The sequence below is a fragment of the Myripristis murdjan genome, chromosome 5, assembly GCF_902150065.1.
Source record: "Myripristis murdjan chromosome 5, fMyrMur1.1, whole genome shotgun sequence".
Classification (NCBI taxonomy): Eukaryota; Metazoa; Chordata; class Actinopteri; order Holocentriformes; family Holocentridae; genus Myripristis; species Myripristis murdjan.
The window spans coordinates 27554271-27573089 of NC_043984.1; the positions used below are offsets into that span (position 1 = coordinate 27554271).

Sequence of the window (18819 nt, forward strand, 5' to 3'; positions counted from 1 at the left end):
AGGCCAACCCCAGAAAAACAAGCCCATGGCATTATCCCTCCTCCACCAAACTTTACAGTCGGCACAATGCAGTCAGACAGGTAACGTTTTCCTAGCATTCACCAAACCCAGACTGGCCATCAGACTGGCAGATAGAGAAAAGTGATCCATTACTCCACAGAACATTTTCCACAGAACTCATCATGTTTTAGTAAGGACAAACAATACAGCGACAGCGGTGTATGTCAACCATCAAGGGGGTCTGCACTCCTGTTAGTTACACACGCTGGCACGCAGACCGATCCTCTGGAGCAGCCATCATTTCCTCTCCCTGGGAGCAACACACGTCCCAGGGGCCCTGAACGCAGGTGCAGATGGACACGTTCACCAGCCAATCAGGATTGGTGGAACGAGAGATACGTGCTTTTCAGGGTCACAGTGAGGCTTCCTTCCCATAGTGAGACATCTTACTCATATTAGTGAAAGAACGTCTGTGGATCTTAACCTTAAGCTCTTACTGCTCAGGCACTGCTTTCAAATGTTTTCAGGAGCTGGCAACAGAAAAACAGAACCAAAAAACTTCAAAAAAATATGATTTGGGCTATTTATCCTTCTATCCTACACATTTGCCAATAAAAATTAAAGATTCTCTTTGTTCCCAAAACATCTCCAAATAAAAAAAACAAAAAAAACAACTCACCATCCAACCACTCCAAAAGTTTATTGCTCATTATGCTGAAACTTTGTGCAAACACTTAGTAAGGCAAACTATGCAGACATTGTCTTTTGCTATTCCTCCAAACTTGTTCTTGTGCACTCTGTGTCCTGATTATGACACAGTCAATGGCAAATTTAACGGGGGAAATACACCAGGCACCTAATCAACGCATCAAGTAGGTGGTGTGGAGCATGACAGAGGGCTTTTTTTAAGCTGCTACACCATCTGTGTCTGTGCTGTGTGAGGTTGCGTGCCAGCCATGTATTCTGAGGAGGTTTCAAGTAGGCTACTTTGGAAAATGGGTAAGTTAAAGCATTTGCCACTTAAACTATTACAAAAATTAGACCTGTTCACATTTTTACTATATGAAGTGGCACTGAATTAATTAACTAGACCATTTTAACTGCAGGATTATGGATACACATTGATTTAACGACAAAGCTGCACTGCTTCCTTGCATTACCTTTCACTGATTCTTGGGAATTTGACAAAATCATGTCCCATGAAGAAAAATGCTATTTCTGTTGGACATTTTAATGAATAAAAAGAATCAAGGGCATAATCAGGGGGTCCTTTGCAGATTTGTAAGGTTCTTTCATAGGTTTATTTTTAATTTTTATTAATTTAATGATTATATGTTGGCCCATGGCCTACAAAACCAGTTGTCCTCGGATAGGAGATAATCATTTCAACTTGATTAAAACAACAAAAAGTAATAATTTCATTGAATAATATATTTACCACATGAAAGAGTACATCATAATATGTATTAAAAACTACAAACGATGACTTTTGAACAATATTTACTATTATTTTGTGGTTGCTCAAAATGTGTCCCGCATATTCGTCACCACCGTCAGATATTTATTTAAAAAATAATAATAAAATAACTACAAGGTCAATTACATGCCTGAGGAGCCCTTTTCAAACCTTCAGCTCTACTGCATGCTTCAAGACCACTCAGGCTCCTGTAAGTTTGCTATTTTCTCTTAAATCTCTTCATATTTTTGGACACAGCTACTGTCACAACCATAACATGTCAACACCGTCACTTTTGTATAAAAATATTAGATTATATTATGGCATAAATGTATACTTTTTAAGAAGAGGTCTGATGCAGGTAGCAACAGGGCAAAAACAAGCTGGCTAATGTGAACAACTCTTGCTTATCATGTGAAAAAGTAGGTTTTTGTCACCACCGTCAGACGTCACCACCGTCAGGTTTTCTGTGTGACGGTGATGACTGAAGTCTGAAAAATGCTTATAACAGTGCTCAGGATTGTTATTTTTTGTACCAAATAGTTAAATAAAGCTGTTAAGCAAGAAGCCATTGACTTGAGTGGTATAAATTTTGGAAATGTATGTTTTAATGAGGCGACTGTCACCACCGTCAGATTAGTGTCACCACCGTCAGAGGCAGTTATATTGGTTTTAAATGAATGTGCTTACAATATGTTTCTTTGGTGCTGTTGAATTATTTAAGTATTAGTCTCTTTTAATACAAAATATGTTTTTCAAATAAAAAAAAAAACATTACGGTGATGGTGTTGACAAAAACAAAGTAGCCTAATAACTGGAAAAACACCTATTTTATGAAAAAAATGCAAAATGAGGAGGTTGCACCGGTACATTGCTGAACAGCCAAGACCTTGGCCTATTATGATATACCTTCAGATTTTGTAATTTAACTCACTTTTTTTTTTCAAAATTAAAACCTGTTTTATCCAAATTCCCAAGAATCAGTGCTTTACTACAATGATGTATTTTTTAAAATCATTTTTTAAGCAGATTGCATTTATTTTTTACACAGTTCTATGTGGTTTTAACCTGTTGGAGGCCACGTTGCAAACAGAAAAAAACACTCGGCCTGCTGTTTAAAAATAAAGATGTGTAGTGTGATGCTTGCATGTGTGCGTGCAGCTGCCATGGTCAGTGTAGCAGCTTCAGTGGATTATGATGGGCGCCGTCTGCTGCAGCAGACGTGTTGCTCTGCATCTGTGCCTGATGTATTAAGACTGAAATGCTGGGAAAGCTCACATTCAATCGAAAGTGTCTATGGTAGTGCAGCTTCTTGCATCACTATGGATGTAAGTACTCCAGGACGGATCATTACTATTATAAACCGCTCCGGGCAGCGGCAAGCAGAAGGCTGAGATGTTCCCAAAACATCCCGGACACCCTGTCTGACACAGCACCTGTCTGATTTCCTGCCCCTCGACACAGCACCTGTTGGTAGGATAGGAAGGGAGCGTGCTACCTTGAGTAACGCTGCAAGGATGTCCGTTGTGCCATGTGGCTCCGCAAATCATCTTTCCATTCTGCTCAATGATCCAAACAATGTTCACATGCAGACATTTTCGTGTCACCCTCTGTGCATCCCGGATTCAGATGTGTCTTTTCATGATCCCTTGCATTTGTAATAAAACTATGTAAGAGTGTGTCTACTGTGGATAACGGCAGATATAAGGCAAGAGAGGAAACAGTCCACACATTAATCCATCTTACAAGCGTCCAGTTAAGGATTTAGTGGACTGAGATTGCTGTGATTATCTTTTTAACATGTATTTATTTAATATTTACTGTTTATCCACTTACTTCTGTTAATGTAGTTCTAGTCTTCCTTCAAAATAACAAAATTTAATTTTAGTGTTCCTGGTTATTGCTTCAGGTTTTGTGATTCAGCAGTTCATATTAAATTTGTTATTTTTCTTAAATAGTATGCAGATGTCTTGTTTTATATCAGCAACAACAGTGTGCATAATGGAAACACTGCAGCTATATGTATATATAAAAAACAACTAAAGCATCAGCGTGCAGCATTTAAGTTAAGGTCTGAATTGGGCCCATTAGTGAGCAAGATAAAGTGTTTGGTTTTAAGTGGTGGTGGATCTACTGAGCGCTTAAATGGGCCAGAGAAATTTAAAAACGTTCACTTGAACGTACACTAGAGATGAATGTTAGGTGAACCTCAGCCACTCTCATTTTCTTAGACTAAACAGGCAATTAGGCCATTGTAGCTTTTTCGGCCTGTTTTCTCCAATTAAACTTAATCAATTCATAAAGCAGTGACTGTGCAAAGGAGGTCGGCAAGTGCTGCGTTTTATACGTTATGTGCTGATAGAGTTTTCTAACACCAGCGCACAAAATCTGATACTGTGATTGTGGCCCCAGAACAAATTGTACCTAGCAGGAATTGCCTAATGGTGAGCGTAACAATTACAGATGTGATGTGTTTCTTCTTAATTGGCACATTTTAGATTTCATTCTCCTCAGAGCCGCTTATTCTGTGTATTTTGTCTTTATGAGCTCTCATTATGAAAAATGCAGAGCACAAATATCAGAATCAAAAACAAAGAAAGTAACTTTAGGAAAGTCTGGTTGCCCTCGCTAATTAGGGCCTTGGTATAGAGACCTACGCTCCACTGAGAAGAGGCCAGCATACACACACACACACACACTCACTCAACCCACTTGTACACACACACATAAACACACACGCACGCACGCACACACACAGTTTCCTACATTGTTTACAAATCCTCCTGAGATTAAACTTTGCAGCAGAACAATATCTGAACACTATGAAGACAAACATGGGTCCTCGGGGTCTGATTGTTAGAACAAGAGTTCTTCCAGTCGAGACATGAGAGCTACTTGCACATTCTGCTCTCGTCTCTGGCTTTACACTGACCACAACTCTGCTCTCTTATTCCGAGGTAATGTCTACATCTCTCCATGCTCTGCGGGAGCTGATAATGATACATCCAACCGAGCCAACACAAACATCTCATGAACCTGCTCATCATTTGCACCGACCTAAAGGATTCATCCCTAGTCCACGCTATAAAATTTCGGTTGGCCATACAAGTCTAGGCGCGAGCACATTCGAGCGTACCGTCGACGGTATGGATAGAAACAGGTTTGTCTTAAAGATAATTCCGGTGTGCCTTCAGCGTTTTCTAATTTTACATTAATTTTAATTACCTCCACCAGCACAGTTGGACTGGGAATATATTTTCAGCCCATTCTGTCTGCCTGTCTGTTTGTTTATCTGCTACCAGGATATCTCAAGACGTGAGAGAACATGCAGGAAACTTTGTGGAAATGTTGGTAATGGGCCATGGAAAAAACTAATTAACTTCACACTGATTGGCCAAAGGGGGGGGCATGGTGCTGAGCATGGGTTCTTGCACAAAGGCATATAAAGAAAGTTACGATATTGTAACCCTTGTTCTACAAGCACAGGAGGAGCCCTATAACTACGCTCCACAGGCTTTAACTCCGCTCCAATCACGAGGCATATTTAACCCCGAACTCCCCATTATTCCATGTTCATTTCTCTTTGCCGAGTGTCATGGGAGCAGCAGAGGACCCTCGTTAGAGGACTCTGCCTGTGCTTATAGAACTAGGAGTATTGGAACCACACAAACACAAGCCATCAGACTCAAAGCCACACAAATGTCTTGACCAGTGATAATTAGCCCTTCTCATTCTCATCACAGTCCGCTACAGGAAGGGGTCATATCAACCCCGAGTTGATATGCAACGTGGCAAACCTCCGGGATTGGCAGATCTAACCCTGTCGAGGTTAAAGGCCAGTGAGCTTTGAGTCGGCAACTGCTGAAGAGAAATAGAATGGTTGAATTACAGTGAGTATCAGTCTATTTAATGGTTCTGGGCACACACACACATCGATACACAAACACACATTGCAGACCCTGACCTTTGACCTCCCAGTGGAGGGAGCAAGCAGAGCGAGAATTTCCTTTTCGTGGATCTATACAGTATCTCCATGGCATTACTACAGTGCATTGTACTTTCTAAAATAAGACATGCCATTGAAAAGTGCATCCTGCATTAGCCAGTAAGACGGATGAGTCCAGCGCCAACCACAGTGTGTAGAAGGGACTCTTACCTGGTTTGGACCCTTCAGCCACGGAGCCGTTGTAGACCTGGTTCTGAAACTCGGGCCTGTTGTCGTTCATGTCGATGACGTAGATGTACAGATCGATTGGATTCTCCACCTGGTTACCATTCATGTCCACCGCATGGGCTCGCAGCTAAAAAAATAAATGAAAAAAAAAAAAAAAAACACAAACACACACACACACACACACACAAACACGCACACAGAGAGAGGATCATTAGCATCTCGCTTTGAATACGAGTTTCCTTTAAGTTCTCCAGCTTAACTGCATGACGTTCCTCCGCTGAACTTGGCAGCGCTGCGGAGCCTGGATTTTATAAATATATATCTACATCGCAGCAGGGCTGGTCTGGAGTGGAACGAGGAGAGCTTTATTATAGCTTAACTTTGACTTTTTATTAATAGGAAACTTCATTCTTTTGGAAAATATTCAGTTTCTTTTCTGTCAGCAGGGCATAAGTACCCTGTTGGCATCTTGGCATGGACCATAACAACGCAGAGAGGGGCAAAGTAGTGAAATGTTCCAGACATACAAACAACACCTATTTTGTTGTTAGCACAGCCAGAGGCCCCAGAAACATCAGAGAGGTGTTGCTGCTCACGCTGTGGCTTCTCTTTGTTCGGGGAGAATGTTTGTCTCGGTTTGTTTGGACAAAGCCAGCCATTTGGATGGATGTCTCTCGCCGATGAGCTATTTCTTGACAATTCACAGTGTGAGTGAGGGAGGAGGGGGATGGGAGAGGGGGGGGGTTAAGCACGGAGGATAAAAAAAAACAAGGGTGGTGAGGGAAGATACGGAGGAGAAGGAGGGAGGGAGGAGAGTGAAATACGATGAAAATATGAAGAGGCAGCGCAGGGTGGAGAGGGGGTGGCGGTGGTTTGGGGGTTTAACGGGGAGGACTGACAAAAGCAATCATCATCTACACCGGGACGTCTTAATCTCCACCGCCGCTGTTGCACACCCTCTACTCCCCACCAATCCCCACTAATGATATCTAACAAAACACAAAGCTTCATAATAGCCCTGCAACCCAAACAGCGCCGTTCGCCGTGACTTACATTACTCTCTCATTCAATCACATGGAAATTCATATCCTCTGCAGAAGCATTATTGAATCATGGCTTGGCTTAGCAAGAGAGGCAGCGGCGCTAAGAGAAGGGCTCTCTCTCTTTGGCTGCTGCCGCCACACGTTGGGGAGCAAAATATTTTGTCTGCCTCGACATTGTCTAACAGGATCTATCTGCCGGTCTATTCACAGGAATTCACAATGTACTCTATAGCGAGATGAGGGACTGAATGGTTTGCGACGTCGACACCTGCCTTCGCCCCAACATGATTCATCGCCGCTTTTGTGTCTGCCATTGCGAAAACAGGCACAGATGTATGCCTGCTTGAGAATACGCGCACACACACGCAAACACACACATTCAAATACCGATTCAGACACGTTTACACATATTAACGTGGGCGCAGACAGACACTGGGGAAACACACGTAGCCAATCAAAAGAGCCCTCTTTAGTCACTTAATGATCCTCAAGATGCTGGTTTTCCATAGGCTGGAACACAGCAAACAAACACGGTGGGCAAAACCCAACAAACAAACAAACCCAATCTGTTTTCTCAGCTGTGAATGCTGCACGCTGAGGGAGGGCTGACTATGATATGTGTGATGGCATCCATGCATGTGTGTGTGTGTGTGTGTGTGTGTCTGTTTTGGCCTTGTGTTTCTGTATTTGTGTGTTCGCGTGTATGTTTACAGGTACGTGTGTGTATTTATTTATTTATTTTTATTGTGTTACTGCATGTCGATGTATTTGTGTTTGTGCTTCTGCATGTCTGAGTGTCTGCAACTGTGTGTGTGTGTGCAGATGTTTCGCCCCTGCATTTCTATGTGTCTGCGTATGTGAGTGTGTCGTTAGTGGTGTTTTTCTGATTGCGTCCATGAATTCATGTCTGTGTGTGTGTATGTGTGTGTGTAACCCCTGTGTGTGTGCACTGGTGTCTGTGTGCTTGTGTGCTCGACGGAGGAATTGGAAATGCAATCTGAGGGCCTGGAGGAGTGTGTCGAGTGCACCGACTGCAAATGCGGGTGTGAGCCAACATCAGTATTCAGCAGGGTGGGTTCTACTACAACTGGACAAACTGTAGAGGAGCAACGCAGCTTAAGGGACTACTCCAACTTTGGCCCAGTGGTCACCTTCGCCAAGCGCTGACATGAAAATCATGTCTGTCTTCTGTCCGGTGCGCTTTAGCATGAAACATTTTCGGTAATTGTACACGACTGGTGCAAGAGCAGAAGTGAGAAAATGAGAACCTGCAGCAGCTCTAAAGATTTTGGATCCCAGGTTTATTTTAATGACGTGTCAAAGCCTGCCAAACTTGGTGCGATGGTTTTTAAAATATACAGAGGCACACTGCATTCACCCAAGATGGAGATGTTTCCCATTATGACTATGACATTATGACTACAGCATCTAATATTTATGCGAAAACAACTCTTAACTACAGCATCCACTATGGGAGATGGGGCTTAGAAAGTAGAGCGGTCATCTTCATCTGTCACCAGTGTACGGATGTTGGAGTGAATGTGAAGCGTACACTCTAAAACACTTTGACTTTATCTATCTATGTGTGTGTGTGTGTGTTATACTGCCTTTTATCTCTTTTACTGTCCTGATCTTTACAATACTGCAGTCTTTTTGTTTGTTTTCATTTTAATTTTGATTTGACTTGCATTTGTTAGAACAGGAGAAGTTGACTTGATGAAACCAATCATGGGAGAGTAATAAAGAAGTGTGAGGATCACGAGTACGAGAAACCAATCATCCGCAACAAGAATTTTAAGGTGTGAAATTTATTTGTGAGACTTGAAGCATAAATTATTTTGTACAAGATCAGAGTGAAGTTCTTTTTTTTTTTTTTTTTTTTTTTTCCAAACAAACTGCTGTTGCTGCAGCCCAAAATACAGGCTACTGTAACACACAGCACTTAATTGGCACAAGAGGATTTTCCTAGAAAACACATACTTGACTGCGAGTGTTTGGAAAAGCAAGTGTTGTGCTTTATAGGCTGAATCGCTACTGCGTTATATCAGTTATGGTGCTTTTCCACTCGCACCTACTCGGCTTGACTCTACTCGGTTTGTAAGGTTTTCCATTAGGTGGCAGTACCTGGTGCCACTTACTATTTTAGTACCTACTCGGCCGGGGTTCCAAGCGAGCTGAGTCGAGCCGAAACTGTGACGTAAACGAAATGCAGGCCACTGATTGGACAGGGAGCGGCGACACATGAGAGCGACTCCTTCACGAAAACCAAACCTGGCATTAAAAAAAAAAAAAAAAAAACAGCAACAGCGACCGTGCATGTTGATCATCACTGAAGTTGGAAAATGGCAAGCAAACCGGTACTGTGGTCAAATGAAGAGGTGGAGACTTTTTTGTGCTTGGTGGTGTGGCCGCGTTGCTATGACGACTCCACTGACGATGAGGTGGTACTCAACTGTAATGGAAAACCACCGAAACCGAGTCGAGCCGAGTAGAGCTGAGTAGGTGCTAGTGGAAAAACGGCATCAGTGATTTGGAGTAGCAATGAGAAAATTAATTTATGTTCAATTAATACTGCAGATTTCAACTACAGTGTTTACATTTCAACCTTGTTCCTTTCTTTTTTCATATTTTTCAACACTATGAATTTGACAGCTTTCAGAATCTGGGGAATTGAAACTGTGCCTGGCTGATCCTGAATGAGCTGCAGCACAGATGCAGATTTAGGTATGGTCATTTGAGGAATAACAAAACAGCCAACATTTATAATCAGTCTCAGAGATGATTAATTCTCTCACAGCTGCTCTGTTCAGTGACGCTGCTGTATGAGGTATGGATTTTGACAAATGAGATGCGCCTGCACTCTTGCACTTCCCCGAGAATGCACCACAAAACGCACACGGGCAAGGAGGAGTGTGTGTTATAATGGCAGGGAAGAGGAAAAATTAACAATTTTACCTTGGATTCACCTGCACTGGTGAGCCGGCGAGGTGCAAACTAAATCTGACTGAACTGGTGATAAGCTGCTATCGAATTAAATAACAAATCTCATTTGCCTTTCCTAAAACAATTATGCCGGCTACTGCGAGAGAGAATCCTGGTTTGGAGCAAAGTCGTTTTCATAAACACTTTTATTTGGGCTTTGATAAATTCTGAATAAAGCTGTCTGAGAGACAAGAGAATTTCATGGTCGACGGCCTCCTTATTGATTTTCCTCTTTTCAGGGGTACAGCATTTTGGAGACACCAGAGAGGCTCGGCTGCATGTTACAGTGAGGGAAACTTATTATTTGGATATGACACTTGGTAAAGCCGATGAACACAGTTTGTCAGTTCCTTAGGCTGATGAAGAAAAAGCAAGCTGAATAATAAATGCTGTGTTTGTGTGTTGCCATTAAAACACCCGGTGACACACTGTCAGCTGCAGCGAGCACACACACACACCCGCGCAGCCACGTGGTCGTTTTAACAGTTTAAAGCATTTGTTAGATCAACACAACGTTTTATAGGACAAAACTTATAAAACAGGATAAAACAGGGAGTACAAGACACAGGATTGGCTGTCTTACTTAAGTGGACGTGGAAAGAAGTCTGACAGAGGTGTAGGAAATTAGCCATTTACAGCCTATCCAGACACAGCACTGAATGATATGAGCCTGACTTGTTTTTACATTTCACTTCAACTCCTACAGAGAGATAGATAGATAGATGGATAGATAGAAAGTTATGACTTCAGAACTACTTAAGAATTAAAAGTCAAATTTGTTTTTTTTCCTGTCAATTTCTGTGTCCCTATCTATTTTCAAACTAAACCTGCACCCTCGACCAACAGTATTCAAAATGTCTATTGGCCAATTGTGATTGCTGTCTGACGGATCAGTGCAGCCCTCTCAGTCATACACACACACACACACACACACACACACACACAGAGAGAGAGAAAGGTCCACACATGCATGCACACAACTATGGAAAAAAAAAAAAAAAAAAAAGACAGACACTCATATTTGCCGTATTCCCTACTGCCCTGCTGACTCACAGCAGCTCTGTCTGACAAAACTGAAGTTCAGGCTAACACCCACTCTTCCCACCTTGCAGATCACTTCCCCCCGGTGTTAATCTGTCAAAAAGAACAGCCTCGTCTCTCTTTTTGCTTGAACCCAAAACTAACAAGCAAAGTTTGGCCTGGAAGAGCGCGGCAGTGCCGGGAACTTCCTGTCAAGTTAAAAGAAAGTAAGCAATGGACTAAATTTCCCCTGGGCCAAACACTGGCGTACATTCTCCTTCAGTAAATCATACGTCAAATCACAGGCAGGATGGGTCCACGGGAGTCTAAACAGGAGCTGTATTCGACTTGAAGTGCCCTCAACCTAACTTGCTGTTTTCGCTGCAGGCAGTGTCGAATAAGAGCTGTTTACCGAGCAGCTGTCCTTTCCGGGGACCAATAAGCGGCTTGCTTTATCGATCCCAATTTGCTGCTTGTGCATAAGAGCAGGTGTGGTGAGGCACAGTCACAGGCGCGGACATAGAGACATACAGAGAGAGAGAGAGAGAGAGAGGAAGAGAGAGAGAGAGAGCAAGGTAGCAACTGAGGTAATAGGGACTGATGGCTGAGCTGACAGGAGGCTCATCTGGATCTAAATGGAACAGAGGGAACATACACAGAGATGTATGAGTCAAACCATCACACACACCATCAGCTAGGGCCTTGTGTTTGTTTATATTGTGTGTGTGTGTGTAGCTGGTTGCAATCTGTGCATGCTGGTGAATGTGTGCGTGTGTGTGTGTGTGTGAGCCACTGAAGAGCTCAGTGTAACTTGACTATCCTTTATTCTATCCTTCCTCCGGGACGAGAGCGAGCTTTTTGAATTAGCCCTATCAGCAGCACAGCCATCTATCATGCTGACAGGCGTGCGGGGCTCGCAGGTTTGACACCAGGAGGAGGAGGCTCACCTCAAGTGGCGGCATTAGTCCCCGCTTGTATACATGAAACCTGTAATGTGTGTACATAAACCAACAGCCCTCTGCTCACAGGAGTCTCAGGAGGTCTCCCTGTGCAATGCACCAAAGGCTCGAGGGGGCCAGTCATGAAGTCAACCCCCTAGCCTATGTGTGTGCATGTGTGTGTGTGTGTGTGTGTGTGTGTGTGTGTGTGTGCGGTGGCAGGGTCCTATGGGCCATATGCGTGTTAACTGTACATCTGTCAGCTGGTGTCTTTGAACAGAACAGCTGCACAGTGCATGGGGTGAACATGCTCCAATGTGGTGGTTAAGCAAAATTGGATGGCTGTAGACAAAGTGTGTGTGTGTGTGTGTGTGTGTGAGTGTGTGTGAGAGAGAAATAGAGAGAGACAGAGAGAGAAAGAGGCCTCTTGTGTGATATGATCTCACTCATGATGTAAACACACATCATATATCAAATCAGCATACATATTGTAACACGTGCTCATATCACATGCAAAACGCACATGTACGAGCACAGATACACACACACACACACACACACACGTGCAGCACCTGCTCATTAGCTCTTATGGTGAGAACACAGCCAACAATTTTCCTCCAGCCCCGCCTCGATTTCCCTCTTCCTCTCTCTGATTCTTTTTCTCTCTGTCTCTTTTTCTTCTGTTTTTTTTTTTTTTTTCCCATCTCTCCCTCATTGCTCTTTGCAGGTAAACCTCCATCTAATTGACAGCTGGAGTGGCTGTGAAAATCTGTGCTTTGTCAAGGCCATCTCTATTTCATTGCTGGCTTTGGCATCGCTCAGGAGTCTGGAGAGGCTGGTTCGAAGGTAGTTATGTGTTGGAACAGAGCAGGCAGTCCTCTGAATGTGCTCTGACTTCTGGTTTTGTTTGGCAGGCAACATTAGCGTCAGAGGGAAAAGGCAGACAGGCGGACAGAAAGGTAGACGGGGAGGGAGGTATAAAAGCAAGGCACATTTCCACCGGGATAATTGGGAGATGATGGGACACGCATGCATGCAGCTGGAGGGGGCACTGAAGTCTAATGAAGCAGGGAGATGAGTTAGACCGACAGCTGTCTTCTTACATGGTAGGAAGCCCTCTCCTCTCTGTCCAGGGGCCTGGTGACATACATCTTGCCGTGGACGGGGTCGATGTTGTAGATGTCGCTGGGCGGCTGATCGGCTCCGGCTCCGGTGATGCTGTAGCGGATGCCGATGTCCTGGTCCTGGTCTGAGCGGATCTGTGGAGAAACCCAGAGAAACACGTTCAGCGGCAAGAGAATATTTCACACTTGAAGTCATGATATAAATGTAATGCACTTTGTTATGTTTTGATGTGCTTTGATGCACCTTGATGTTCTACGTTTTGTTTGTGTGCTGTCACAGATGGTTGTCATTCCTGTTTCATTATTATACGCAATGCTTTTAAATTTGAACATGTAATTTTAATGATTGCTTGGGCTATCACTGCTTTTGCAAATGTCGGTGTTCTCTGTATTTGTCCCTTACAAATAATAACAAAAAAAAAATGACATTCATACATATATACATAATAAAATAAATGATTTGGTCCTTCACTGCAGAAAACATACATCTTAGCAAGTGAGTTAGTCTCAAATTCAGTGTTAAAACCTTGTTCCACTGACACTTAATCCTTCTCAATCCGCCTCACAGTGCACCGGTTTCGGCGGATGCCAGCATCACTAGCTGGTGCTCCATGGAAATGTGCCTTGACTTGTCATAATACACAGAGAGGCTACCAAGAGGGTGCTCTTGCCTCTTAGACACCGTGTGTGTGTCCTTGTGAGGTGACGGCAACCCAAACAAGGAAACACATTTTAATCAGACCAGATGGGATGAAAGGAACGGGGCAGGAGAAGACTGAAAACACCGCTGTGTTCATTATCTCAGAGTATCGAACACTATTCAACGAAAGTGGGTAAAAAAAGTGTTTTGGCAGTTATGATACTGTCCACTTTTAATGAAAAAAGACATGAAACCGAGTCTGTATTATAATTTTACAATATTACGATCCTACCTGCTCCTCCATCAGACAGCACTGCATAAGCGTACAGCATAATGAGCGACATAAAGTGTGTAGAGTAAAGCCAAAAGTTCACTTGTGTGAGCACTTAGTGTAGGTGGTGTATTTGGCAGATGCATTAACAATAATGATTGCACTTGGGGATATATGATCTTTCCTGTCAAGCTTACTTTACTGTTAACACTTTAAAAGTGAGGGCTGGAGGTAGAAAATCAAATGAAATACATGGAGGGGATCGTTCCACTGTCAAAAATTTTATCTGAGCTGCTGAGTTGCTGTTTGACTGGTGATTTTCTTTACCTGCATGGCAGTTCTCGCTGGACTTTGAACACGTGTGAGCAGGACCTCATTGCCAGCTATGAAGGTATTTCTGACAGCTATCTGCCTGGATGATGTGAAACAGATTCATGGTTTATTCTCGGTTACCTTTGGCTGAGAGCAGAGGTTCCCTGGTTGTTATTGCCGATCCAGACAGCATTTCTCAATATGCCTGTTCCACCTTTAACACCTCCGTTGTTACTTCCCACACCATCCAAAATCTGACACTTACAGAGTGATATATTGCACATTGAACACGTTTCAGCATGTGTGAGCACCACCACTGCCACAGCAATAAAAAATATCAATATTTCTGCTCGGTGCCCCGCCGTCTGCAAAGAAGACAAAAGAATATTGTGTCATGGCATTACTTCCAGTGGCATTGATTTTCAATGAGCTCCAGGGATTCAAGTGAGTCACCACACAATGCCACTGCATTAATTTGACGATACTGTTAAACGAGTGGTTCCTGCACATTCATTGAAAGTGCTATTAAATCTAATTTCCACTGCTAAGTAGACATGCCAAGGGTCCCATCTCTGCACAAACTTTGTAATGAATCATGTGGATTTATTATGGACTTGGGACTGTTAATAAAAAAAATTATGTAGATACAAAAAAAGGCATGAGGGCTTTCATCAAAGACAGCAAGTGCCTTCTTTCCAACAGCAGGTTCTCCATAGGGCTACTTTCAAAATGTAGTTTGTTACAGATTAGTGATTACCTGTTCCAATTTGTAATCAATATCATAATCTGTAGGAAAACATAAAAACAGCAATGTGGTCAGACGACTTCTGTTACTTCTACATAACACTCAAATGCACAGGATTTGAGGGGAAAGTTATGTATTTGAATGATGTTATTATCATCATCTGCTGTCACAATGAGCTTTTGTTTTAAAATATATAAAACATATAAAATATATAAAGTTACATTATTCACTTGTGTTGCAAACCCTACCAACACTAAAGGTGCCAGTCATCCAGTCATAACTAATTCCAATATAATAAAAATAAAATGAAGATGGCGATTTTTCATATTCTGGTGCCGTACCCGTTAAATGTGAAAATGTGAAAATGCTTGCATCATGTCATTTGGGCGCAGGAGCTCACTTGAACGTTTTATGGCCTAAGTCTACGGTGGCTGGTCACCATGCATGGTGGCTCACAATCACCTGCTGATGTCTCCAGGAGGCCCCTCCCCTCCCCCCGCCTCCACCGGCCTCGCCTCCGTTGAGCTATATGAGTATGTGTTTCCTTCGATTTTCTCACCTCAAAGTGACGCTACACTCCCTTGGGTCCCCAGCGATACACCTGCCATGTTTGAAGTCGATCAGATGAACGCTCACGGAGAAGATCGAAAGACATACACAAATATAGATTTCTCCATTTACAGCCAGACACTGTATCTGCAATCTGAACTGCAGCAGCTGTAATGGTTTACAGTGATCATTTTCGAGTAATCGGATTACTGGATCCTCCTGACCTGTCGTCCATGTTTCCAGAAATGCAGTTCTTTTCAGGGATAATAGGTCAGTGGAGTGATGTAACCCACTTAGCAGGCGCAAGACAAATGCGGATCCTGGACGAGTTTTATTTACCTTTATGCGTCAAATAGTCCATATCATCTTTTCTCCAACCTTGCCCCCGACTCTCAACACAACAGAATGTTTGCTCCTTTTTATTTCCTATTGGGCCTGAAGCGTCACTATGGTTACAAGTCAGAGGGAGTAATCACAGAGTCAAATGGAGAAAATGGAAGACTCGACTCTTTTTCTCTATCTCTCTCTTCCCCTCCTATGCAATTTTCCTGGTCTGTGGGGCTGGAGATCATGCATGAAAATGAAATTACTTCATCCGTTCAGCGGTGACGGCAGCTTCTGCATAAAACATCTCGCTGTTTGAACATGATACCCCTTCTCTTAATTTCCAACATGGTCCTCCCACACCCACAACCTCGTGGAGGCAGGAGAAATCACTCCTCTGCAAGCTTTCGCAGGGGTCCCTCTCATTTCCTCAGCTTAATTCACATAAGATCTATGCTATATAAAAAGCCGCGTGTGCGCAGCTCTATCTTCAGATCCAAATTTAAGGCAGTGTAGCATAACTCATATCAGTCTGAGCACTCAAGCTGCTTTATTTGGCAAACACACAATCACTGTGGCATGATTATGATATTGTACATCTAATCAGACTTATTATTCACTGCGCCCACCATCCATCAATCAAAGCCGAATACATTACAGCATAAATAATGCAAGAATTTGATCATTCACCTTCATCATCAATGTCACCTGTTTGGTAGATAATGTGCAGCGGAACAGACGGATCACGCGTTTCAGTAATGAGAGTGTGCCTGAGAAATCTTCTATCTTATCTGTTGAGGGAAACAAACACGCCGAGGCCCCTGTGCTCAAAACAGCGACAAAAAATTAACGAAGGCACTGCGACAAGAGTCCCGTCTGCCGCAGCTGCAGGAAGACGCGCGGCATAAAAACAAAGACAAATCCAACACCCAGCACCATCTCTTTCAACATGTAAATATTTCCTTGGTGTGCACACGAGGCGGCTGCGGTACCCATGTATGTGTGGGTAGTGAAGTGTTTGACAGGTTAGAGATTCGCTGTGTGGGCACCAAAGCGCAGATCAAAAGGACCAGCTCAGTTCAATAATTCACAAGGCCGTCATGTGGGAAACACACATGTGAAATTTCCACCTGCCACGGATCTGTGCTTCTGCATCTAGACGCGAGCAAGGATGCGTGTCTGTGTGTCTGTGTGTGTGTGTGTGTGTGTGATGTGTGTCTTCATTGGAACTTCAAAGAGGGGCTGTGTGTGGCAGGCGCATTGGTTTAATAGCCCCAAGAGGAGGCAGAGCTCTTACAAGTCATGCGGCCGCGGCTTCCATGCCTGTTTAAAATTCCACATCGAGGCCACCTGAGACCCAATGTCACATTCGCCGGTGTTTCTTAATGAAGAGTCTTTATATCGATAAATTGAATAAATGAAGAAGCACGGCTTCTTGGAGTCCTGGGAATCCCATGAGTGACGACTGCTCAATTGAGCCATTTGAAGGGAGCACTAATGATGAAAGCTGGGATATCTATCCTTCTCTCTCTCTCTCTCTCTCTCTTTAAACTCTCCCTCATTCTCTCTCTCTCTCTCTCTCTCTTCAGGACCTCCTGGCAGATAAAATGGCTACTAATCAGACCAAAAATAGCCGGGAGAGACCAATTCAGGGGACTTAACTAGCTGTCTGCCTCTGTCAGATCAGACTAGACATCAGATAAGTGACCCATTTGTAGCTCTTTGAGAGTGATTTCCTTGATTACTGACAACTCCCAGGATCCTATGGGACGAGCTATCAGCATGAAGAGAAAAGACGGAGAGAGACGCAGACAGAGCAACGCAGGGAGAGAAAGCAATGGGGAGTTTGGGAAAATTAGATGAGGAATTAGTGTTCTGTTAAACTCCTTAGGGTGACATGTGGCACACAAATACGTAGCGAGAAAGGAATGGAAAAGAATAATTTCCATTTACTGAGCACGGCGGCTGGCTGCCTAATGAGCGCACTGTGAAGTTTCAGTCTGTCCAAATCTCTCTTAATTGATTCAACCCTGTCTGATTACCCCGGCTGCATAAATAGTTTGATGCGTATATAAACAGGGACTAATTTGATGTTGCTCTGCATTCCTCACTCCACATCCGCCATCTTCCTCAGCTCTAGCATCATGACAAAACAAGCAGCATCCCCAAATGCAAAGAGAGACATGTGGGGAGCTGCAGTTCCTTTAGCCGAGCAGAATTTTGCTTCCAGGAAACAACAATCACTCAACCAGGAAATCATTAAAGGACAGCATGCTGCAGGCACCCATGGGATCATTAAGGGTTACAGTGTGCTACGGGCTAATGTCACACAATAATGGGAATCTGTGGTTTACACTCTTTGATAGCCTCTTTTATGCCTCATACACGCTTAATGGTTTAGTCCTGCGCTGTAGTCCTTTGGCTCCACACATCTCTCTCTCTTTATTTTATAGCTCTTTATGGGCTCAATCACCTCTCCTTGCCTTTGGGGCACCCCCCCCTCCCAGGTTAGAGAGGCTCAAGCGCCACACCAGGGAGCCAGGGATTCATTCAATAGCACATCCGCTGGGGGTGACGACCCCTCCATGTCTGCCTTGTTTGTTTTTGTTTTGTTCAAAGACGGTGGAAGAGGGAGTCGGGAGCCTCGTTAGGGCCCTGCCCGAGCCCTAACGAGGCTTCCCGTGTCCTTTGGTATAAAATGTCTGCGGCCTGGCACCACACTTGCTTTCTCCTCCTGTGCACATTTTGCTGGTTTAGTTGTTTTGAATTGTTCGTTTGGTTCAGACCTCACAACGCTGCCGCAACGTCGATCACTCATTCATGCCACGGACACTATCGACAATCATCCATCGATCCATTCATCCACCCGTTTAGCCATCCGTTTTCCATACCAACTTATTCCTATTTAGCTCTCAGGTGGCTGGAACCTATGTGAGAGTGCACTGGGCAGAAGGCAGGCAAACACTCTGGACAGGTCACCGGTGCTAACACACAGACAAACACACACACCAATGAAAGCCATGCTCCATTTCATTGTTTTTGATCATTTTGTACATAAATCCTTTGAATTTCTTCATTTTATGTGCCCCCATCTTGTGTTGCTAACTTAAGTATAAACGTTCTAATAGCTGAATCAATTGCAAACATTCAGTGTTATTAAGAATGCTGTGATGGCTGATGCTGATTTTTTTTTTTTTTTTTTAATTGAACTGTAACTAGAGGACTTGGACATTGTAGGTTA

The 18819-nt window shown here is 43.4% G+C and overlaps 1 protein-coding gene across 1 annotated transcript in view; it reads right to left on the reverse strand.

Moving 5' to 3' along the window:
- Positions 1–18819, reverse strand: part of cdh4 (cadherin 4, type 1, R-cadherin (retinal)) — a 69357-nt gene that overhangs the window by 40216 nt on the left and 10322 nt on the right. The window contains exons 2-3 of the mRNA XM_030052695.1: positions 12717–12872; positions 5613–5757 (exon numbers count right to left, since the gene is read on the reverse strand). Of these exons, the coding sequence (XP_029908555.1) occupies positions 5613–5757; positions 12717–12872 (301 nt within the window). The remainder of the gene's footprint in view (positions 1–5612; positions 5758–12716; positions 12873–18819) is intronic.